Raw genomic sequence first — 25,321 nt, 5'->3', positions numbered from 1 at the left:
AGGCCTTTATTCAGGATTTCAGGGAAAGAAAGTTTCGTAAGCAGCCACTGTGAGAACAGAATGATGAACTAGATAGGAGCCTTCTTGGATCAGATCTATGCTAGGTGTGGGAGAGCTGTCAGCCATCCCAGTATCATTCCACTTTAAACAGCCATGGCTTCCCCCACAAAAGCCTGAGGACAACAGTTTAACCACTCTAAGAATTGTTGCTCTGCACCTAGAAAGATAACACATCAGAGAGCTAGAACAAGTTTTACATGAACACAGTTATTTCAAAGAACAGGTTTGAACTGTGCACTTGACATGGACTGTCAAAGCCAATTCCTTTCCCTTTAATTGCACTCTAGAGTTGCACCACCACGCTCCTCATTTTGCAAATAGTGTAGTAGAGTGAAGTAGAAAACAGCAACAAGTTCCTGCATGATGGATGCAAGGCAAGCTCATTGCTACACCATGGGAGTAGATCCTTACAGTGCAGTCTTTTATATGTGTGCTTCATTCAAAGCAAGTGCAGTTTCTTTCAGTGGGTTTTACCCTCAAGAAACTATGCAAACTATGCAAAGGATTGCAGTTTCAGTGCATAGCCTAATTATGCAGACTTCAACCATTATTCCTGCAGTGAAGCTTTCACGGAGGACACCTGAATGTTCAGTTCCTCCAATTAACAGCAAGAGTAGTTTGGATTACATGTTAGGCAGAACAGCAAACTGCACATTTTGATTGCATTTCTCTCTGTGAAATATTTTTGCACCCACAGGGGCTCCAGGTAGTGTGTGAAACACCCCAGGCAGATGCAGTGCCCCCCAGGCCTGCTTTCTCAGGCTGCCACCGTGGGAATTCTATTGATGGAAGTGTGTCATCCCAAGCCTCCCAGGAGAAAGGACCCCCCTATCCTAGGTAAAAGCTGATCTTCTAGAAGGGGTCCTCCTTGTCTCTCTTTTCTCCCCATCCCTGTCCTCTTCTTTTATGATCATAGGATACTTCCCACAGTTAGAAAATACAGAGAAAGATTATTTCTGTTCTAAATATTAAAATGGGAGTCTTCCAGTTGTGTGATTCTGTTTGAAATGTATTTGGACTATAAAATGTGTGTTGAATAGCATATAACACTAATTTAACACCCTCATTGGTGGCCTTGCTATCTTCCAGGACTTCACTTCACATACAGCTCTGGAAGAGACTGTGGGACGTTGGTGCCTTCCATATGCCCTAGCAGTGTTGTGGGAACTGCTTTTCCTTCCTCACACAGCATTGCTGCGAATGAGGCAGGCACCTTCCTCTCAGTTTGTCCCCTTCAAAGCTTCCTGAGGTGTTACACTGTGGCCACTAAGGGGCATTATTTCTTTGCCCGTTTTAAGTTTTGACCCTGGGTTGTTGGTCTCTTGTAGGATACCATGTTTTAAGCTGAAGCCATTGCCAAGTGGATCGAAACACAAATTGTTGTTTAGACATTCAAAGACACTTTCTCTTGCAAGAATCTCTGGCAAGCATTTTAATTTTTCAGAAAAATGTTTGAAGCATAGTGCCTGAAACAAGGCATTCATGTTTACTGACCTGGTCCTGACCTGTTGCCAACTATATTAAAAGGGCACAGCTGACTTCCCCACCCAGGAACCTTATTTTCTGTGAAAAAAACATTGAAAAGCAACTTCTGTGATGTAGGAAAGTTAGCAGTGCCATGCTCACAGAGAGTGGAAACGAAGACTTTCCCCAAATATATACACAGAAAGGGGGGGGGGGAGACACAAAACATACACACTCTTAAAAATATATCAAATATTCATTTTCCTGCTGAGCTATAGTTTTTGGACAGCTCTCTTTACTTGATTATTTTTAGGCTAGTTCAGAGTGACCTAAGGAGGAAGAAACTGGTTTTTAGACAGCAAAAATGAGGCAGTCAGTGTCTGAAACTGAGCTGGGCGGTCGCTATGGCAATGAAGCTGCAGGCAGGCTCTCTATTCTGCGTCATTAATTTCTCCTCATTTTCTGAACTCATTGATCACTACAAAGTCAACTGGATACGGGGGGGGGGGGGGAAGGGTTGTTGTTGCCAAGCAACATGCAGTGAAGAAATAAATGTTGTTTGCTCCAGTTACTAATCCAGCATCCATGGAATTATTTTGTCCTTGAAGACCAAATTCAACCAAATTGCTACATCCACAGCCTTTGGGGGTCGTGGTAACTGAGTTGAGTCAGCACAGAGTTGAAATTAAAATTCAGAAGACATGAAAATGTCTAGATTTTTTAAAAGGCAGGTTTATTCAACAGAACATAGATTGGCTTTTTGGTAGATATCCTGACCTTTTTTTTTGAACTTTGGCGTTCTGTTTCTGAATATACTATATGCAGTCTACTATTTGTCCCTAATGTAGTCCCCAGTCCAAAAGAACGAGTCACCCTCAGAGTTCATAGCCACAGTCTGAGTGACATGTAGAAAACTGGGAGGTGGGTGTTTGATGACAAGTAGACTGGGAATTTTAGCAAGGCCACTTCTGCCCCAGCAAAAATTAATATAAGGTAACGATTCTTAACCAGCAGAGCAACCTTATCCGTTTGTTAACTTTCTTAATCTCAAATAAATTAGATATACTTTTTGTATTATTTTTCAGTCTGTTTGTTAATGTTAATGTTGTCCTAGTGAATCATAGAATCATAGAATCATAGAATCATAGAGTTGGAAGAGACCACAAGGGCCATCGAGTCCAACCCCCTGCCAAGCAGGAAACACCATCAGAGCACTCCTGACATATGGTTGTCAAGCCTCTGCTTAAAGACCTCCAAAGAAGGAGACTCCACCACACACCTTGGCAGCAAATTCCACTGTTGAACAGCTCTTACTGTCAGGAAGTTCTTCCTAATGTTTAGGTGGAATCTTTTTTCTTGTAGTTTGGAACCATTGCTCCGTGTCCGCTTCTCTGGAGCAGCAGAAAACAACCTTTCTCCCTCCTCTGTGTGACATCCTTTTATATATTTGAACATGGCTATCATATCACCCCTTAACCTCCTCTTCTCCAGGCTAAACATGCCCAGCTCCCTTAGCCGTTCTTCATAAGGCATCGTTTCCAGGCCTTTGACCATTTTGGTTGCCCTCCTCTGGACACGTTCCAGTTTGTCCGTGTCCTTCTTGAACTGTGGTGCCCAGAACTGGACACAGTACTCCAGGTGAGGTCTGACCAGAGCAGAATACAGTGGCACTATTACTTCCCTTGATCTAGATGCAATACTCCTATTGATGCAGCCCAGAATTGCATTGGCTTTTTGAGCTGCCGCGTCACACTGTTGGCTCATGTCAAGTTTGTGGTCAACCAAGACTCCTAGATCCTTTTCACATGTACTGCTCTCAAGCCAGGTGTCACCCATCTTGTATTTGTGCCTCTCATTTTTTTTGCCCAAGTGCAATACTTTACATTTCTCCCTATTAAAATTCATCTTGTTTGTTTTGGCCCAGTTCTCTAATCTGTCAAGGTCGTTTTGAAGTGTGATCCTGTCCTCTGGGGTGTTAACCACCCCTCCCAGTTTGGTGTCATCTGCAAATTTGATCAGGATGCCCTTGAGTCCATCATCCAAGTCGTTGATAAAGATGTTGAATAAGACCGGGCCCAAGACAGAACCCTGTGGCACCCCACTAGTCACTCTTCTCCAGGATGAAGAGGAACCATTGGTGAGCACCCTTTGGGTTCAGTCAGTCAGCCAGTTACAAATCCACTGAGTGGTAGCATAGTCAAGACCACATTTTACCAGCTTCTTTACAAGAATATCATGGGGCACCTTGTCAAATGCCTTGCTGAAATCAAGGTAGGCTACATCCACTGCGTTCCCTTCATCTACCAGCCTTGTAATTCTGTCAAAAAACGAGATCAGGTTAGTCTGACACGACTTATTTTTCAGAAATCCATGCTGACTATTGGTGATCACAGTATTCCTTTCTAGGTGCTCACAAACTGTTTGCTTAATGATCTGCTCCAGAATCTTCCCTGGTATTGATGTCAGACTGACTGGGCGGTAATTATTTGGGTCCTCTCTTTTCCCCTTTTTGAAAATAGGGACAACATTTGCCCTCCTCCAGTCTGCTGGGACTTCGCCTGTTCTCCAGGAATTCTCAAAGATGACTGCCAGTGGTTCTGAGATCACATCTGCCAGTTCTTTTAATACTCTTGGATGCAGTTCATCTGGCCCTGGAGACTTGAATACATCTAAACTAGCCAAGTATTCTTGTATCTCCTTAGTTATTCTGGGCTGTGTTTCCTCTGCTGAATCATTTGCTCCAAATTCTTCAGGTCGGGCTGAGGCAAAGAAGACATTGAGGAGTTCAGCCCTTTCTGTGTCCCCTGTTTGCATTTCACCATCTTCTCCTCTGAGTGACCCCACTGTTTCTTGGTTCTTCCTTTTGCTACGAACATACCCATAAAAGCCTTTTTTGTTGCTTTTAACCTGTCTAGCAAGCCTGAGTTCATTCTGTGCTTTAGCTTTTCTGACTTTGTGTCTACACGTGTTGGCTATTTGTTTGAATTCCTCTTTGGTGCTTTCCCCCCTTTTCCATTTTTTGTACACATCCTTTTTAAATCTTAACTCAGTTAAAAGTTCTTTAGATAGCCACCCTGGCTTCTTTAGGCACCTTCCATGTTTCCGTCTCATTGGTATTGCCTGAAGTTGTGCTTTTTCTATCTCCCTCTTAACAAACTCCCAGCCATCATGAACTCCCTTTCCTTTTAGTATTAGTGCTCATTAATAGGGAAGAATCAGGTGTAAGATGCACAATCTGTTTCTCAGCAAGGATTAAACACTCTTAGGTTTTGGGATTTGTGCCAACACCAGTGTTTATTGTTTCTCTACCAATGCAGCTTTATCGGCACAAATTCTCAAAGCAATTTACAAAACCATAAAATAACAGAGCATTAAAAAACAATTTACAAACAAGATTAAAGAGCAACTAAAAATAGATCACAGTATACCAGTGGATTAATCACTGGAGGGGGAACATAACAAAACAGACATGAATTCCTTTTAAAAAAACAAAAACCATTTTGGTTGACCTAATGAAAGTATCACCCTTTTATTGATTTCAGACCATCCAAGTGTCCCTATTTTCTAGGGACATATCTGATTTAGAAAAGCTGTCTCAGTTTCTGATTTGATTCCAGAATGCCCCACTTTTCTTTACAATGTCCCTTCTTTCATTGAAGAAATGTTGGAGGGTATGGAGTTATTCGACCCCTGAGCCATCTGAAGCCAATACTGCATAAGGAGGTTTTCTTAATGTTTAATGTTTTATTATGTTTTAATATATGTTGGAAGCTGCCCAGAGTGGCTGGAACAACCCAGTAAGATGTGTGGGGTATAAATAGTAAAATTATCATTATGGAATGGGACGTCCCTATTTTCATCAGAGAAATGTTGGAGGGTATGCAATTTTGGAGTTTTCCTTATGAGCCAACATGACTACCATCCTTTTTTTTAAAAAAAATATTAATTTTTATTAACATTTTCAAAAAAAGAAAAAGAAAACATAAGTACGAAATAATAAATTAAAAATTAAATACAATATTCTTTAAAGTTATATATAGTATCATCTTATCTACATTTCGTTAGATCATGCCTCGACTTCCCTCCTTCCCAGTTGTGGTTTTCTTATTATTTCTTATCTTTTACAGTTTCTTCATATTCTTTATATATATATCACAAGAGTTAAGTTAATCCTGCTGTAGTCCTTAAGCTTCTACAGTTAGTTTCTATATATGTAACAAATTTGATCCATTCTTCTACAAACTTTGATCCTTTTTGGGTTCTAATCTTATGTGTCATTTTCGCTAATTCCGTACATTCGAATAGTTTTACCTGCCATTCCATAACAGTTGGAATTTCTGATGTCTTCCATTTTTGCGCTACTAGAATCCTAGCTGCCACCGTTGCGTACTGAAATAACTTATGATCAATCTTTTTATTTTGTCCCCTATTATCCCTAATAAGAACGCCTCTGGCTTTTTTGGAAAGGTATACCTGAAGATTTTCTTTAATTCATTGTATATTAATTCCCAGAATCTTTTCATTTTCTCACATGTCCACCACATATGATATAGGTCTCCATCTTTACTTTTACATTTCCAACAAGCCTTATTTCCCATTTTATACATTTTTACTAATTTAACTGGGGTAATATACCACCTATACATCATTTTTTCTAGGTTCTCCCTTAAAGTGGAACATGCCGTAAATTTCATTCCCTTATTCCATAAATTTGTCCATTTATCAAAATCTATATTATAACCCAGGTCAATTACCCACTTTACCATCACCTCCTTAATTTCCTCGTCTTTGGTATCCCATTCCATTAAAACATTATACATCTTCAATAGAAGTTTTGTTTTCCCTTCCAAAATTTCTGTTTGATATTTAGATTTTTTCTCACTAAATCCTGATTTTTTATCTTCATTCCATAAAAAGGACAGCAGTTTATCCTCTTCCATAACAGTCCCAGCCAACAGAAGGTGTAGCTACTTCTACTATGGGGCAAGGTGAGGCAGCCACCTCAGGTGTCAGGATCCACAGTGGCAGCAAATTTGGCCTCTAAGGAATGCATTGCCTACTGCTGCCACCGCTGCACTGCCCCCGCCCGCCCCCCGCCTGCCCCCCACCCCAAAGTAGTTCTTCACACACACCCTTGTTCCTGATGTAGGTCTTCACTCGCCCCTTAATCCCTGATGGGTGGGGCGACACCATTTAGTGGTTCACCTCAGGTGCCAAAATGTCAGGGCTGGCCCTGGTGTGGCAGACCTCATGTTGCATTATTCTCCAGCAGCCTTTGGCATTGATGTACAACCTCAGCTGCAATAGACCCTGGGGAAAAGGGAGATGACTCTGGCAGCAATCTGGGGACCCTCTTTAGAACAGGCAGGCAAGTGCTCTTGAAAGGGCTCAGCACTTGTGGAAAATTCACTGGAAGCGCAACATCTAGGGTTCACAAAAGCTGGGCTAGAAGCACTAATCAATTAACTGGTGTGACTTATTAATTAATCACACGGTTAATATGTGGGTGCCTGGTCAGATTTCCGTAGGAGAGGGTGCTTAGGGTTGATTGGCAGTGATGCAAATGCAGGTAGTTCATAGTAGTACATATTTTAATCTGTAAGCAGGGTATAAATATATAATCATCATCATCCTTCCTTGGAATCACAATTAGTCACATTCTTTATTCTTCTCCTTGACCTTAAGCTTTGATAGAAAAGCTATATTTCAAGAGAGCTTGAATACTGAATAGTTTGTGCCATTTTCCTTATATGAATTATATGTTTAGATTGCAGAGTTAAGCTTTTCTGGTTAGAATTTGATATCTTCTGCTAATAAGGTTGCTATTAACTTAAGCAGCTTTCTCCAGACTGAAGTAAGCAGTTTGTCCTTTGACTTGTCCTGTAATAAGGTATACTTGGAAGCCCTTAGGGGTCTGGCTGCTTCTATAGTTCAAAGCATTTGTTTCTTTATCATTTGTGACAGGGTGTCTTTGGTCATCCCACCATGCCAAAAGTCTCGGTATGCTACCTATTTTGACGTGGCTGTATTACGCTGCCTACTTCAGCCACACTGGTCCGAGGAAGGCACTCAGTGGTCCCTGATGTATTACCTCCAGAGGCTGCGGCATATGCTGGAGGAAAGGCCTGAGAAATCTCCTGAGCCAGAGGTCCCACCGTTGCCCAGGCCTCGCAGCAGTTCCATGGTTGCAGCAGCTCCATCACTGGTGAACACTCACAAAACACAGGTAAGGACAACGGGACAGCCCACAAAGGTTTGGGGGTGGTGTGGCTAACATGTCTATAGTTTTAGGTCTTATGGCCTGGTCAGAAACCTGGCCAGAATTTCAGACCAACCAGGGAAGAAGTACACATATAATTTAGCTGTCTTTCTAGGTTGCTGCTCTTTTGTTCATTTGGAAATAAACAAAATATTCCTTTGATTTTTAGGATTTATTTATTTAAAATATATTTACACTGTTCTATTGACAATTTCAGTGCAGTGCACAATAAAATACAACAGTAAAAAAAAAATCATTAAAAACCACTCAATTTTTGAAACATACACAGCATTCAAATTACTGAGTGAACAAAAATATTTTTGCCTGGTTCCCAAAACATTGCACTGGGGGATACCGGGCAAGCCTCTTTAAGGAGAGCATTCCATAATTGGGGTACCACCCCCAAAAGGCCCTTTCCCTTGTTTTCATATAGTGTACCTCTGATAAAGGTATAATGAAGGATGGTTTCAGCAGAAGATGTTAATGCACTGGCAGCTGATACGGAAAGAGGCACCCAGTTAGTATTATAAGCAGCAGATATAAAATATCTTGACTCACCACTATTACTGTGTTCACAGAGGAACGTATAGAACCAAACATGAGTTTAGAATTGCAATGAGGTATGTTTGAATAGTTGCAGACCTGTCAGGGTACATTAATTAGTAACAATTACACAGTGAAGAGACTTAAAGAAGTAGTGAAAAGTATGTGTAACTGTAATATTTACTACACATGCAGTATTTCTAGAATGTACAAAAATATGTTGCATGCATTATCTGTGTGATCTGGCCAATAAATGTTATTTCCCCAATAGAGCAGCTATGGAACTGAGAGACAGTCTCTTAGACACCCAACTATGCAAACTCCACACTAGTGCCATGACAGTGAATAAGGGCTGTGGGTAGCTGATATTTACAGCAAATTGGAGCATGCAAAGGTTCCTTGGGGTGGGATTGACTGAAGGGGGCAACAGAATAAAAACGGATCCCTTTCCTTTACTCTTGCAAAGCTGCCTTAGCAGATCAGCCGCCCATTGCTCCCAAAACAAGAGGCAGAAAAAGGGACTGGGCTCAGATAAAACTTTACTTTTGGTCAATGCTATCCCACCCACAGCAATTATTTCAGGACAGACCCTACACAGCTTCCCTCTACCTCTGAATTTCTTATTTTGGGGAACGAAGTAAACTAAGCAAAGAGATTAAGCGTTTGCAGCTGAGTGCTGCCATCTGCTACCCGGGACATTCCCTGCCAGCATGAGGGAAGTGTACCTGGCTTAACCTAGTCGAGAGCCGTCTTTCCCATAGGGCTTAGTGGTGCATTGCGCCAGGGTGCCGGCCTCTCAGGGACACCCCAGCGAGTGGGGGAGCTGCGCCCGCCAGTTGCGCTCCACTAACCATATGGCTGGAGGGTGTGCAGCTTGCCTCCCAAGCCTCTGTGGAAGGAGAGTGATCTTGCAGCGGCATGGGGGAGAGTTCTCTCCCCCCCCCCCCCGATGGCTGGCAGTGCGCAGCTTTGCCCCTCCCCCACTATCCGTGGTAATTTGGGGGCGCTGAGCGGATATTTGCACCCCGGCGTTGCATCTGCTAAAGACGGCCCTGACCTAGGCTATAGCAGGTTTGGATGAAAGATGGGGGATCTGCCTATTTTCCCTGCTTTTTTCTGCAGGTTTTTGCAGACATTTCCCCTCCCCCTAATGGCTCTTTTGGTAGCCACAAGTAGACATTGAAGCTTTTCTATGGCTGAAGAAAAAAGAATAATATAGCATAAATCTGTCAGTTGGCTGTTGGGAAATATTCTCCAGCTTTTCAAATATAATATCAGTTGGCATTTGAGAAGATGAAAGATGAAATTGAATGGAGTCAGTTTCCCTTTTTTAGTCATTGTTGCGAGTTAAACTGGAGCGCAACTTTGTTGGCTTTTGGGAATCTGATTGATGGTCAGCAGATCTGCTGCCTGTTGTAGAAATGTGTGCTAACTTACACTATGCTTACACACCAGAAGCCTCCAGTGTTCTCACCCAAAGGAATGAAAACACCAATTGTGCTAACCTTGGAACTGAGGAATGGGGAGTATGTTACAACATAATAAGAGATGATTATGTTTATATTATGTTATTTGGCTGTTTATCCAGTCTTCCTATACATGGTAGTATGTTTCTTGTCTCTCTGCGGACGTATAGGATCTCACAATGAAATGCAATGAGGAGGAAAAATCGTTAAGCACTGAAGCTTTTGCTAAAGTGTCGCTAACCAACCTGCGCAGGCCAGCTGTTCCAGACCTCTCCTCTGATTTGGGAATGAATATTTTTAAGAAGGTAAATGAATCACACCTTAAATTAAAATATTGGATCTCTTCCCTTAATGTACTTAATGCTGTTATTTGCTAAAGGTGTGGACTGCATAAACTACATGAAGGCCGACCCTCACTGAACTAAAGCGATCTAACTAGGAAAATTCAGGCAGAGAGCCAGTTTGGTGTAGTGGTTAAGAGCGGTAGTCTCGTAATCTGGTGAACCGGGTTCGCTTCCCCGCTCCTCCACATGCAGCTGCTGGGTGACCTTGGGCTAGTCACACTTCTCTGAAGTCTCTCAGCCCCACTCACCTCACAGAGTGTTTGTTGTGGGGGAGGAAGGGAAAGGAGAATGTTAGCCGCTTTGAGACTCCTTCGGGTAGTGATAAAGCGGGATATCAAATCCCCCCAAAAAGAAAAAAAGAGTGATGAATCTAAATGATACCTTTGTGCAGTAAGCTAATAACTACACACTCCTTCACACCCCTCTTTATCTGCCAGCCAGGCAAGCAAGAGGTTCAAGGACACATTCCAAACACACAAAGAAACTTGAGCAGGGGTGCAGATTGGGAGTCTAGAAAGACAAAGTGGCCTCAGAGGGAGACACATTCTTCACCTGGGATAGCTCATTTGGTAGGGTTATGAGACTCTTAATCTCAGGATTGTGGTTCAAACCTCACGTTGGCCAAAAGATTCCTGCGTTGCCGGGGGTTGGACTAGATGACCCTTGTGGTCCCATCGACTCTACCGTTCTTTGATTCTATGATTCAGGTACTGGAACCTGAGGTTCCCCACCTGTGTCTTATGAGTTCTGCTGCTAAGATTTCTTCCTGTCTTCTTCCTGCAGTTCAAGAGCCGCAAAGAAGATCGCGAGCGCAAGGGCTCCATTCCTTACCACCACACAGGGAAAAAGCGGCAGCGAAGGATGGGGGTGCCCTTCTTACTCCACGAAGACCATTTGGACGTGTCACCTACTCGGAGCACCTTCTCTTTTGGCAGCTTCTCGGGGATTGGAGAAGACAGGCGTGGCATTGAGAGAGGAGGGTGGCAAACGACCATCCTAGGTGAATGAGAACATGGCCTTCAGAGTAGAGAGCTCTCCGGACCCTGAATGCACTAGAATGTCCCGTTGCTTTTACGGACCACAGGATACTGTTTGATTATGACTTAGCAATCTAATCTGATTTAATATTTTAGAAATTGCAGTGAAATTTGTGCCAGATTTATAGCTGAACCACACATTTCTTTTGTTTGTCTGGGCTTAATAACTATGTTAATATGAATAACTATGTTTAAATATTTAATGATTTCAACAAACTGGGTGCAGAACATTTCCAGACATGCTCATTGATCCTGTCTTCACAGTCCAAATCCTGCAGCTTTTATATCACCCATTCACTGTGTTCAGTCCCCAGAAAACGTTTGCTTGGTGCATTTCTATCCCATCTATTTTCAGCCAACAGACCCAAATGTGGCTTGATTGCTGCAACTTGCAAACATGATCATTTTGCAAAGCATCCTCATTAATAACATTGCACTATGAGCATAACTGTGTGCTTCTTTCCCATGCTCTAGGGAGGTTTACCAGGCGAGGTAGTTCCGATACAGCTACAGAGATGGAGAGCTTGAGTGCTAGGCATTCCCATTCCCATCATACCCTGGTTACTGACCTGCCAGACCACTCCAACAGCCATGGTGAGATTTTATTCCAAGAGAGATTCTATTCCAATAATATAATTAAATATTATACCTGTTGTCAGCATGCATCTGTCTCAAAAGACAATGGAGTGCACCTCATGGGTGAAGTCAAACACCTGTGTTAGCAGCACCGAAGTGACCTCCCCAGGGTGCAAGTTGATCCAGAAGCTGCAGTTAGAGCAGAATTCTGCAGCATGATTGCTGACAGAAGTGACACCTTATCAGCACATAACACCTGTGGCCAGAGATCTGCATTGGCTGCCAATTTGTTGGTGGGCGAAGTTCAAGGTATTACTATTACTAAATATTACTATTAAAGCCCTTAAGAACTTTGGACCAGTTTACCTACAAGATCACCCTACCCTGCATGCACTCACTAGACCACTTTGATTGGAGGAACTGGCACTGTATCAAGTGCCACATGATACCTGTTCCACATTTGGAACTCAATTGTTCAGTGTGGCAGTGCCTGCATTTTGGAACTGCCTGCCTATTGAGAGCAAACAAGAGCCTTCACTGTACCCTTTTCGGAGCCTGCTAAAAACATTCCTGTTTTGACAGGCCTACCCAGATGCTTAGAAAGCTGAGGTAATTCTGTTTTGGCATTTTAACTTTTGTATGTTTTAAAGTGAGGTTGCAAAAAATTATTGATTTTGTTGTTTTATCTTTTGTAAACCGCTTTGAGGGTTTTAGGGTTTTTTTTCAACCAAGTGATGAATAAATTTTATGGGGGGAAAACAAAAGACATAATATAAATACATTATCCCCCTTGTGAAGCTAACATTATCTGTTGTACTTCTGCCTAGTACGTTCCCAAATTTCCACCATCACAGTGGCAACATTCAACACCACTCTGGCCTCTTTCAATGTGGGGTATGCAGACTTCTTCAGTGAGCACATGCGCAAGCTCTGTAACCAGGTGCCCATCCCAGAGATGCCCCATGAGCCCCTGGCTTGTGCCAATCTCCCTCGGAGTTTGACGGATTCCTGCATCAACTATAGCTGCCTGGAGGATACAGACCACATCGACGGGACCAGCAACTTTGTCCACAAGAACGGCATGCTAGATCTTTCGGTAAATATTTATGGCAATACTCATTCTGACATTAGCTACTGCATTTTTTATTTTCTTCCCACCCACCCCATACATTTTTATTATTTTCTTTACATATTCTTTCTTATCGTACTTTAAACAACATATACACCTTTTTGCTCTGCCGAGCTTGTGATTTCCCTCCCTCCCTTCAGATGGTATCCTTTATCCACTCTCGTATTTTATCTTTTCATATCTTATCTACATTGTAGGAGTTACTTCAGTCCTGCTAGTGTTTTTAAGTTTTTACAACTGTCCTTTAAATATTCAATAAATTTACTCCAATTGTCCTGGAATCTCCGATCGTCCTGTTCCCGAATCCTTCTGGTCAGTTTGGCTAACTCCGCATAGTCCGTCATCTTCGACTGCCACTCCGCAATGGTAGGAACTTCTTGCGATGTCCAGTTTTGGGCCAACAAAGTGCTTGCAGCAGCTGTGGCATACATAAATAATCGCTGATCTTTGATCTTAATTTCCTTTCCCATCAGGCCAAGCAAAAAAGCTTCTGGCTTTTTGGGGAAGGTATACTTTATTATTTTCTTAAGTTTATTCTAAATCAACTCCCAAAATTTCTTCACTTTATCGCACGTCCACCACATATGATTGTACAGTGGTACCTCAGGTTACATACTGTCAGGGGCTCAGGAGCAGAGGCACAGGGAAGAGAGGAGATGGAGAGCGAAGGGGAAGAATCCGAGGGGAGCGTAGGAGAAGAGGACAGTGGACCGAGGGATTCCATGAGCCTCTCCAGCGAATCAGAAGATTCACAGAAGGGGGCGCCAGTGGCCAGGGGTAGGGGGTTCCCAAGGGGAACGCCCCAGGAGCAAGGGGGCAGCAGGGACTCCCAGAGCAGTAGTTGGAAATCAGGACCAGCTTCCCCACCAGAGCAGAGTGGGGGGGAAGAATCCCAAGGATTGGGGCCAGTGCATTCCCCACCAGGGAGAGAAGATAAGGCAGGGCTGACCACACCATCGGAGAGTCAGACAACAGAGGGGAGGTCAGATCCGGCCAGTATCCCGGAAGAGGGAAGCAGTGACAGAAGTAGTGTAACGGTCAGGAGGAAGGTCACTGGGTTGGCGCGAGAGGCAAGTTCAAATGTACAGGAGCGCGGGACAGCAGAGAATGAGGATTGGGAACCGGGTCCTAAAGCCCGCTGGAGGCAGGGGGAGGAGTTAAGCGACTCAGCGTCAGAAGAGTCCAGAAAGGGGGATGCCCCAGCGGGCAGGAGGACCCAGAGGAGGAGAAAGCAGCGGAAAAGGTGGAGCAGGGCTAGGATCTTAAGCTGGTGTCAGAGGGGAGGAGATTCAGACGGGACTTCGCCGGTCTAGGGTTTAAGATGTAGAGCTGCGCGCTGCGGCTTTGAAATGGAAACTGAACCTCAATAAAGACTTTTGTACATAACGACAGCCTCGCGTTGGTCCTCTGTGAGCTGGGACCTAGGGGCAGCTCTGACACATACGCTTCAGGTTACATACTCTGCTAACCCAGAAATAGTGCTTCAGGTTAAGAAATTTGCTTCAGGATGAGAACAGAAATCGTGCTCTGGTGGCGTGGCAGCAGCAGGAGGCCCCATTAGCTGGAGTGGTGCTTCAAGTTAAGAACAGTTTTGGGTTAAGAATGGACCTCCGGAACGAATTAAGTACTTAACCCGAAGTACCACTGTATACACATTTTTGCAAGGCAATTTTCCTTTCCTTTCAGAACCGTACATGCCGTAAATTTAATACCTTCATTCCATAATTTTATCCATGCATACAATTCAATCTTATGCCCAAAATCTATAGCCCATTTTATCATAGCTTCTTTCACTTCCTCATCTTTCGTAAACCATTCTAGCAACAAATCATACATTCTGGATAGTGTTCTACCTCTGCTTTCTATTAATTTGGAATCTTGATTTTTTACCCTCAGATCCGACTTTCCTTTTATCCTCACTCATTATGTCATTTACCTGATGGTATTGCAACCAGCCTGTTAACATACCTTTGATTTGGTCATATGGTTTAAGCTTTAATCCTTGTTCCGTTCGTCTGATAATTTCCTCATACGTTGCTCGCCTCCCCTCCATATTCACCTTTTTAACCGTCAGTACCTCTATTGGTGTGCCGCACCATGGAGTTTTCCTTTCCAGTAGGTTTTTATTCCTTTCCCACACTTCATAAATTGACCTTCTAATCACATGATTTAAAAACCCTTTATGTACTTTTACTTTGTCATACCATAGGTACAAGTGCCACCCATACCTATTATCGTGACCCTCTAAGTCCAAGAGATCTGTGTTTTCCAGTGTTATCCATTCCTTCAACCATACTAGACAGGATGCCTCATAATATAGATTCATGTATGGCAAGGCAATCCGCCTCTTTCTTTTTTGTCTATTAATATTTTCATTTTAATCCTCTGCTTTTTCCCTTGCCAGATGAATCTTGATAATGATTTTTGCCAATCTTTGAGTTGCCCCGTCCCTCTCATTACTGGAATTGTTTGGAATAGGAATAACATTCTAGGTAAAACGTTCATCTTTATCACTGATAATTCTACCCAGGAATGACAATTTCAGTGCTCCAAATATCTAAATCCCTCTTAATTTCTCCTTCCATGTGTTTTCATAATTGTCTTTGAACAGATTAATATTTTTCATTGTCAACCAAATTCCAAGATATTTCACTTTCTTAACCACCATAATTCCTGACATGTATTGCAATTCCTCTATTCTTCTTTATTCATATTCCTCTATTCTTCTTTATTCATATTCTTTGCTAACATTTTGGTTTTATTTTTGTTAAGTTTAAATCCTGATACCTTTCCAAAGTCCTCCATTCTCTCTAAAGCTTCTCTTACACTGTTCTTTGGATCTTCAACAGTTAAGACTAAATTGTCAGCGAAGGCTTTCACCTTGTGCTCTTTTGTTCCCACCTTTACACCTCTGATTTCTGACACTTCTCTCAAATTCTTATTCAACACTTCCAAAACAGTAATAAACAGCAAGGGTGACAAAGGGCACTCCTGCCTAGTACCTTTGGAGATCTCAAAATTGTCTGATAAATTATTGTTAATAATAAGTTTGGCTTTTTGCTCTGAATATATAGCATCAATGCCTTTCAAAAACATTTCTCCTAATCCCATTATTTTTAAATTTTCTTTCATAAAGTGCCATTATAACATTATCAAACGCTTTTTCGGCGTCAATAAACATTAACGTTACCTGTTTTTCATTTCTCATCTCCAATATTCAATTATGTCTACTATATTTCTCACATTATCCTTCAACTGTCTTGATCAAGCCGGCTTGATCTTTGTGGATTACTTCATTTAACACCTTTTGTAGTCTATCAGCCAGTATATCCGCAAATAACTTATAGTTGTTGTTCAATAACGAAATAGGCCTATAGCTTTTCACGTTCAAACCATCTGTGTCTTTCTTTGGGATCAAGGTAATGTAGGCTTCTTTCCAAGTATTTGGGATCTTTCCTTCTTTCAGAATATTATTCATAACTTCACATAGCACGGGTGTTAATTGACCTGCTAATGTCTTATAATATTTTGCTGAGACGCCATCTGGGCCTGGGGCTTTTCCAATATTCATTCTTTTTATTGCCTTCTCAATTTCTTGTTCTGTTATTGTCTGATTTAGCTGTTCTTTTTCTCCTATGGGAATCTGCTGTAATTTATGCTTTTGTATATAGTTTTCTATTTTCTTAATGTCTTCCTTCTCTTTTTGATACAAGTCCATGTAAAATTTCTGAAAATTTTTCCTAATTTCCTTAGGCTCTTCCACTGTCCCATCTACATCTTTTATCTTACAAATTGTATTTTGTTTTTGTTTAACCTTTAATTGCTATGCCAAGAGTTTCCCAATTTTGTTAGCCGATTCAAAATTAATTTGTCTCATTGTCATTATTCTCCACTCTACTTCCTGGTTTACCACCATGAAGAACTGGGTCTGCAACAATTTAATACTTTGTTTTATTGACTCATCCTTTAGTTTTATTGTTAGCAGTCTCTCATTCTCCAGGAGGTGAGCCAGGATTTCTTCTTTCTTCTCCTCCTTTCCTCTTTTCTGAAAACTGTTCTTTTGAATCAAGAAACCTCGCATCAGTGCTTTGCTTGCATCCCACACTGTTTCAATAGGAGTTCCTTTATTTAAATTCCATTTAAAATATTCTGCAATTGCCTCTTTTGCTTTTTCTACTATCTTTTGATCGTTGAATAAACTTTCATTCATTCTCCATCTGAAAGATGTGGGGTCTTTCCCTTTTAGTTCCATATATAGTGAATTATGCTCCTTGGGGAGATCTCAGTTTTTGAAACTCTTGGAACAAACTCCTTAGAAATCCAAAGTTATTCCATTCTGCCAGAACTTTGATTTGATTCTGAAAAGAACGTGAACTGTTTTGTTGTTGGGTTTTTGAGTCTCCAAATGTCAATTAATCCCATAGTATTTACCATGTCAAAGAATATTTTTGGTAGTTTGCCTTCATTTACATTTCATCTTTTCCCTGATCTGTCTAAATCTGGCACAACCACTCCATTAAAGTCTCCCATTAACATCACTCTCTGATCCATACTATCTCTAATAGTATTCTATTAAGTTTTAGGTAAAAGTCAGCTTTCTTGTCAATAGGTGCGTAAATTCCCGCAATGATCAGCTTTTCACCTTGGAACATGATTTGTACAATCAACACTCTCCCTACCTCATCTTTGTAAATTAATTTTGGATTGTATTTCTCTTTTATGTACAATACCACCCTTCGTTTTTTATTTATGTCTGAGGTTATAAAGTCTCTCCCCAACCTTTTGTTACTTAAAATCTTTTTATGTTTCCTTGCAACATGTGTTTCTTGCAAACAAATTTTGTTCTAAATTCCGTTTAATCAAAACATGTTCAATTTTATCCCTTTTATTTTTATTGTTAAGTCCATACACATTCCATGATATTATTTTCAGAGCCATTATCCAGTTTATTTAAGTCTCTTGTCAAATTTAAGTTAAGTTTGGGGAGCTTTGTTATTATCCTCTTTTTCTTCTTCTTCTTCCTCCTCCTCCTCCTCTTTTTCTTCTTCCTTCTCTTCTTCCTTTTTTTCTTCCTCCCTCTGGTCCCGTCCTGGTCTAGCTTTCTCTATTTTTCCCAACTCTTTGTCATATCTCCAGGAGAATTTCTCTAGTTCTTGAAGGCTACTTAATTTGAACCTTTTGTCTTTGTAATAGAAGGAAATTCCTTCCAGGAATTCCCACCTGTGCTGTATCCCATTTTTCTTCAACAATCCAACCAGTTGTTTATAAATGTCCCTTTTTCATAAAAATCTGGATGGAATCTCTTTAAATATGATAATTTTCTTCCCTTCAATACATAAATTTCTATTATAATTCAGTCTCAGAATTTCATTCCTCATATCCATTGAATTAAACATTACCAAGACATCTCCTGGTAATTTCTTCACTTTTGCTTTTGCTGACTTTACTTTTATTCTAAATGCATTTCCAATTGTAAATTCGATGTCTTCTTCTTTTAAATATATCCAAATTGGTAATTCTCTAATTATTTTGGCCCTTATATTCTGATTTGCTTCCTCAGGGATTCCTCTAAATTTCAAGTTCAATTGTTTTTGTCTCATCTCCAAAAAAGCCATATTATCCAACATCACTTCTTGTGTTACCTCTCCTCTGACCTGTTCTGTCTCCCTCTTTGTCTCCTTCAATTCTTTCTATGTTTGACTCATTGAGTCTTCCAGTGTCTTAGATCTAACTGCAAGATCTTTTACTTTACTTGTCAATTCCCTCACTACTCCCTCTAGTTTCTTATCTAAAGTCTCCTTAACCTCCAATATTTTTTCTCCATATATTGTTCATTTTGTTTGAATTCCTTCCTTATTTCCACTATTAAACTGTCATAATCTTTAATTTCCTTACCATCCTTTCCCATTTTCCTGTCTTTCCCCTGGGGTGCCCGTTCCCTTTTTCCCAGCCATAGAATCTTTTTTACTGTTAAAATCAATAACCAAATTTTAAATTCTTCTATGCAATTTTACTATCCTCCTCCAGGGGTTGCAAATCCGTTCTAACTTTTCTCTTAGGTACAGTTCCCCTCAACTCCACTCGGTGGCAGCTAATGCATAAATGCCAAGTCCTTAAACAAAGTTACTTTCGATTTCTTTCTCTGCCACGATGCTGTGTTCAAAGAAAGGAAAGGAAGAAAATAAAAAGATATTTGTAATCCAGTTGAAGTTTATTATTTTTCAGCCACTTGACGGCTTAATCCAAAACAGTGGATATCCCAGGAGACCAAATATTTGTAATCCAGTTGGGGTTTTTCTTATTTTTCAGCCGCTTGTTGGCTTAATTCAAGGCAGTAGATAGCCCAGAGAACCGACACAAATTCCAAGTGCAATTAAATACAGAGTTTCCGGCACTCTCCTCTGATAGAAGAGCAGAGGTTTTTTTTTTTTAAAAAAAAGTCCCGACGACCAAGCTCCCTTCGCCTAAACTGTGATAAACCAAGTGAAAGCCTTTAGCCAAGTCTTACACTTTTCCAAGGGGACGCAGGTGGCGCTGTGGGTTAAAGCCTCAGCGCCTAGGACTTGCCGATCGAAAGGTCGGCGGTTCGAATCCCTGCGGCGGGGTGCGCTCCCGCTGCTCTGTCCCAGCGCCTGCCAACCTAGCAGTTCGAAAGCACCTCCGGGTGCAAGTAGATAAATAGGGACCGCTTACCAGCGGGAAGGTAAACGGCATTTCCGTGTGCGGCTCTGGCTCGCCAGAGCAGCGATGTCACGCTGGCCACGTGACCCGGAAGTGTCTCCGGACAGCGCTGGCCCCTGGCCTCTTAAGTGAGATGGGCGCACAACCCCAGAGTCTGTCAAGACTGGCCCGTACGGGCAGGGGTACCTTTACCTTTACCTTACACTTTTCCAAAGTTCCACAATAGTTCACTAATCAAAGCCTTTGCTGATTTTTGCCCGCTAGAACTGGCAAAACGTTCTCCGTCAGAAAATGGTGAAGTGTGTCGAGTTCAGATTTTAAGCCACTGACAGGTTGAACTCCGACCAGAACCAAAAGGGAGACTCCTCCACTCTACTTCACTTGCCACACAGTTATTTCTTATAAAAAAATCAGCCTCGGCACTTTAAACAAAGTAACCGAGGTCTTTTAGTAACACTCACTCAGCAGATAATTTCTTTCCTTGCTCCTTCCTGCAGCCTTCCGCCATACGCCATCTTCTCCCAGCTGCCGGGACGGACTCCCTTTTTTCACCCCTCAACACTCCAAATCTTAATAAGTTAAATTTTAATGCGATGGTCAAATAAACTTTCCCAATTATAGTTCCAGGTTCTTTTTTTTTGATTCTTGGAAGCTTGCCACTTTCATTAGAAGCCTGAGACTGCACAGCGCGGGGTTAGTGCTGCCTCCCCTTCGTGCCTGCAGCTTGATCCCATCTCTGGATTTATTAGCAAAACCTGGGGAGCAGGAGAGCACGACCGGGCACCGCCGGGTGCCACGTCCCCCAAGATAATCCTCTTGAGGTTCCGAGGTCCGCCTAGCCTTCGCTAAACTTCTAAAACACCCCGTGTTGCTCTAGATTCCCGGGAGGGCTATCTTGCACTTCTTTTCAATGGCCATGGCTCCGCTGGAAGTCTGCATTTTTAATTTTCTAAATATATGTAAACCACTTGGAGTTCTTGGATAAATATTTATTTTGCGAGGAATAAATATAAGAAATAAGAATAAACATATAAATAGCAATTTGAAGGACTGTCCATTTCTGTGCATTGACTTCCACTGTGGTCTCATTATGAATCAGGTCCCTCACCCCTGCAATTTGCACTTGACAGAAACTCCCTCTAAATTGAACCTGTGAGGTGAAAGACTAATGACTGTCCAGTCATGAAACACTCTCAGTTTCTGATCCCAAAGTACTTTTTCAACAACTGCTGCGGCTGGTGCATTACTCTCTCACCTCTTATGACATGTTCATTATGGTTTCGCTAAAAGGCAACTCTGTTAGAAACATGACCTAGATCAATTCTGGCTGAAGAGTAAAGACAGAGACTTGCTTTGGTAAGCTTCTACAAATGGCATACACCTCAGTGCACAGCACATCACGCCACAACCAAGCTCACTTTGAAGTGGTGTACCAACCATGCTTTGTAAATGACCACATAAAAGTTCCCGCAGTGAATCCCATGGCAAAATCTGTCTTTGCTGCCAGCTCAGCCTGGATTTTGTTTTTGTTTTTTTATAAGATATTTATTAAGGTTTTACAAAAAAAACATATGCATACATACAACAAAGTAAAAGAAAACAAACATAACCAAAAATGCAGAAAAACTACACAAAAAGTACACAAAAAATCATCAAAAAAGATAATAAAAAATGTAAAAAAGAAAAAATCCAATTTTTAGCTTTATACTTATTTAACCCTGTTTCTTGACTTCCTCACACCTCCCTTTTTTGTGTTCCCATTTACCCAATCAAATTCAGCAAATCCTTACCCTCTTTCAAATCTCATTGTTAATTATATAATTCAACCTATTATGTCTCCGATCTTTCTTCTCTTTTTAATTCGTTCTTACCTATTCCTTATAACTTAATCACTTATACCATATTGTTTAAATTTGACATAATATAACTCTAGTCTTTCACCCTTTTTTAATTCATTTTTGCATACTCTTTCTAACTTTGTCACTAATGCCATATTATTTTTATATCCAACATCATTTTAACATTCATAAATTTTGCAGTGTTCCTGCAAGTAGTCTTTGAACTTCTTCCAATCCTCTTCCACCGACTCTTCTCCCAGGTCTCGGATTCTGCCAGTCATTTCTGCCATCTCCATATAGTCTATTACTTGCATCTGCCATTCTTCCAAGGTGGGTAAATCTTGTGTCTTCCAATGCTTTGCGATGAGTATTCTTGCTGCTGTTGTTGCATACATAAAAAATGTTCTGTCTTTCTTTGGCACCAATTGGCCGACCATGCCCAGGAGAAAGGCCTCTGGTTTCTTAAGGAAGGTATATTTAAATACCTTTTTCAGTTCATTATAGATCATTTCCCAGAAAGCCTTAATCTTTGGGCACGTCCACCAAAGGTGAAAGAATGTACCCTCAGTTTCTTTACATTTCCAACATTTATTATCAGGCGAGTGATAGATTTTTGCAAGCTTGACTGGGGTCATGTACCACCTGTAAATCATTTTCATAATATTCTCTCTTAAGGCATTACATGCCGTAAATTTCATGCCGGTGGTCCACAACTGTTCCCAGTCAGCAAACATAATGTTATGACCAATGTCTTGTGCCCATTTAATCATAGCTGATTTAACCGTTTCATCCTGTGTATTCCATTTTAACAGCAAGTTATACATTCTTGATAGTATCTTAGTTTTAGGTTCTAACAGTTCTGTTTCCAATTTTGATTTTTCCACCTGGAAGCCCATTTTTTTGTCCAAATTATAGGCCTCTCTTATTTGATGATAATGAAACTAATCTCGCACTTTATCTTTTAGTTTCTCAAAACTCTGCAATTTCAATTTGTCTCCTTCTTGTTCTAATATCTCCCAATATTTCAGCCATTTGGCCTCCATATTGAGTCTTTTCAAAGCCTTTGCTTCCATAGGTGACAACCACCTTGGGGTCTTATTTTCCAATAAATCTTTGTATCTTGTCCAGACATTAAACAATGCTTTCCTGACAATATGGTTTTTAAATGCCTTATGCGCTTTAACCTTGTCGTACCACAGATATGCATGCCACCCAAAAACATTGTTAAAACCTTCTAAATCCAAAATGTCAGTGTTCTCAAGAAGCAGCCAGTCTTTCAACCAGCAGAATGCTGCTGATTCATAGTAAAGTTTAAAGTCTGGTAGGGCAAACCCACCTCTTTCCTTTGCGTCAGTTAATATTTTAAATTTTATTCTGGGCTTTTTGCCCTGCCAGACAAATCTAGAAATATCTCTTTGCCACTTCTTGAAACAGTCCATCTTGTCCACAATCTGCAAAGTTTGAAACAAAAATGACATCTTTGGCAATACATTCATCTTTATAACTGCAATTCGACCCAACAAGGAAAGCTTCAATTTTGACCATATTTCTAGATCTTTTTTAACTTCTAACCAACATTTCTCATAGTTATCTTTGAATAAATTCAATTTTTTTGCTGTCATATTAATCCCCAAGTATTTCACTTTCTTAACCACAGTCAAACCTGTCTCATTCTGAAACCTTTCTTTTTCAATTGGTGTTAAATTTTTCTCTAAAACCTTAGTTTTTGACTTGTTCAATTTAAATCCTGCCACATGACCAAATTCTTGAATCAGTTCTAATACCCTTTTCGTACTAGATTCTGGCTCCTGTAGTGTCAAAACCAAGTCATCTGCAAAAGCCTTCAATTTATATTGTTTAACTCCGACCTGAATACCTTTAATCAAACGGTCCCTTCTAATCATATTCAGCAGAACCTCCAGGACCGAAATAAAAAGTAATGGAGAGATAGGGCAACCCTGTCGTGTTCCTTTTTCTATCTTAAATTCTTCTGTCACCACATTATTAACTATCAATTTAGCCTTTTGTTCTGAATAAATTGCACTTATACCATTTTCAAACCCTTGTCCCACCCCCATTCCCTGAAGGTTTTTCTTCATGAAATTCCAAGAAATATTGTCAAAGGCCTTCTCCGCATCAATAAAAATTAAAACTGCTTTTGTGTTAATATTCATTTGTAATTTCTCCAAAATGTTAATTATATTTCATGTATTGGCAGACAAGTGTCTACCTGGGAGAAAGCCAGCTTGGTCCTTATGTATCTCTTCAACTAATACCTTTTTTAATCTGTTAGCCAAAATGTCAGCAAAAATTTTGTGATCCACGTTTAATAGGGATATGGGGCAGTGGTTCTTAAGTTGTGTCTTTTCAGACTCAATTTTTGGTATAAGTGTAATAAAAGCTTCTTTCCACGACTCAGGCGCCTTCTTCCCCTCCATAATTTTGTTACAAACCTCCTTTAGTGGTTGAGCTAAATAGTTTTTCAGGGTTCTATAGTACTTGGAGGTTAACCCATCCGGCCCTGGAGATTTGCCCAATTGCATGTTCTGAATGGCACCTTCAATCTCCTGTTCTGTGATTTTATGGTTCAGCATTATCTTATTTTCTTGAGAATTTTTTTGTAGTCCATTAGTTCTTAAAAATTGGTCTATATCAGTCTCTTTCTGTGGCCCTTGTGTGTAAAGTTGTTTAAAGTATCTCTGGAAGCACCTTCTAATCTCCACTGGATTCTGAATGTCCTTTCCTTCTATCTCAAGATTTGTAATAGTATTTAACTTCTGTCTTTTTTTCAACTGCCAAGCTAGCAATTTTCCACATTTATTGGCCGATTCAAATGTCTTTTGTCTCATCTGTTTAATTTTCCATTCTACTTCTTGATTTATCAATTTCATATATTATACTTGATATAACTTAATTTCTCTCAGAATCTCTTGTGACTTTGGTTTTGATCTTAATTTCTTCTCTCTTTTATTTTCTCCAATTTTTTTTCTTTTTTCTCATTTTGAGTCCTCTTTTTTATTGCATTCTGTTGAATTAGAAACCCTCTCATAACCACTTTACTTGCATCCCAGATTACTCTTTTTTCCACCGTAGTTTTCAAATTTACTTCAAAATAGTCTCTCAATGTCTTTTGTGCCTTCTTAATAATCTCTTGATCTCTTAATAAGGTGTCATTCATCTTCCATCTAAAGGAACCGATTGGTGTTAGTTTCATTTCCATCTTTACAGCATTATGGTCGGAGCAAGTTTTTGGGCAGATTTCCACCTTTCTTATCTTAGGTGCCAGTACTCTAGTTGTCCATATTTGGTCAATTCTAGTCCATGTCAGTTTGGCTTCAGAAAAGAATGTACCTTCTCTTCCAAGGGGGTTCTTGGTTCTCCAAATATCAATTAAATCCATATTGTCAGTCAGTTCAAAAAAAGTTTTCGGTAGTCTGCCCTCTTTTGTTAGAGACTGTTTCTGTGCCTTGTCCATGTTCGTAGATACCACTCCGTTCATATCTCCCATCATGATAATGTTGTTGTAGTCCATGTAGTCCAGGAGTGTCTCATGCAACTTCTTGTAAAACTCCGATTTCCCTTCATTTGGTGCGTAGATTCCTAAGATCAGAAATTTTTCTCCTTGGGATTGAATTTCAATTGCCAAAATTCTTCCTTGTTCATCTTTAAAAAGAAATTTTGGTGATAGGCTTTCTTTTGCGTAGATAACCACTCCTCTCTTTTTAACCTTGTCCGATGAGATAAACTCTTGACCCAGTCTTTTATTAATCAATACTTTCCTGTGTAGCCTAATCACGTGTGTTTCCTGTAAACAAATTAAGTCCAATTGTTCCTTTTTTAATAAATGAAAGACTTTCCTCCTCTTCTCTGGGGAATTTAGACCATGAATGTTCCAACTTAATAGTGGCAGAGACATGATGTGGT

The 25,321-nt window shown here is 40.6% G+C and overlaps 1 protein-coding gene and 1 long non-coding RNA gene across 14 annotated transcripts in view; one reads left to right on the top strand and one right to left on the bottom strand.

Moving 5' to 3' along the window:
• The window catches only part of LOC307220561, a 320,367-nt gene extending 296,789 nt beyond the window's left edge, over nt 1-23,578 (bottom strand). Inside the window, exon 1 of the long non-coding RNA XR_013840926.1 lies at nt 22,220-23,578. This is a non-coding gene — a long non-coding RNA (uncharacterized lncRNA). The remainder of the gene's footprint in view (nt 1-22,219) is intronic.
• UNC80 (unc-80 homolog, NALCN channel complex subunit) overlaps nt 1-25,321 on the top strand; it is a 197,931-nt gene that overhangs the window by 14,546 nt on the left and 158,064 nt on the right. For all 13 annotated transcript variants that reach the window (XM_079974817.1, XM_079974825.1, XM_079974823.1 and 10 more), the window contains exons 7-12: nt 758-897; nt 7,489-7,750; nt 9,963-10,097; nt 10,920-11,136; nt 11,648-11,767; nt 12,577-12,845. In XM_079974817.1, coding sequence (XP_079830943.1) covers nt 758-897; nt 7,489-7,750; nt 9,963-10,097; nt 10,920-11,136; nt 11,648-11,767; nt 12,577-12,845 — 1,143 coding nt within the window. The remainder of the gene's footprint in view (nt 1-757; nt 898-7,488; nt 7,751-9,962; nt 10,098-10,919; nt 11,137-11,647; nt 11,768-12,576; nt 12,846-25,321) is intronic.

The sequence above is a fragment of the Podarcis cretensis genome, assembly GCF_951804945.1.
Source record: "Podarcis cretensis genome assembly, chromosome: 1".
NCBI classification, from domain to species: Eukaryota; Metazoa; Chordata; class Lepidosauria; order Squamata; family Lacertidae; genus Podarcis; species Podarcis cretensis.
Note: the sequence above shows the minus strand (reverse complement) of the source record. Positions and strands in the feature narration are given on the sequence as shown.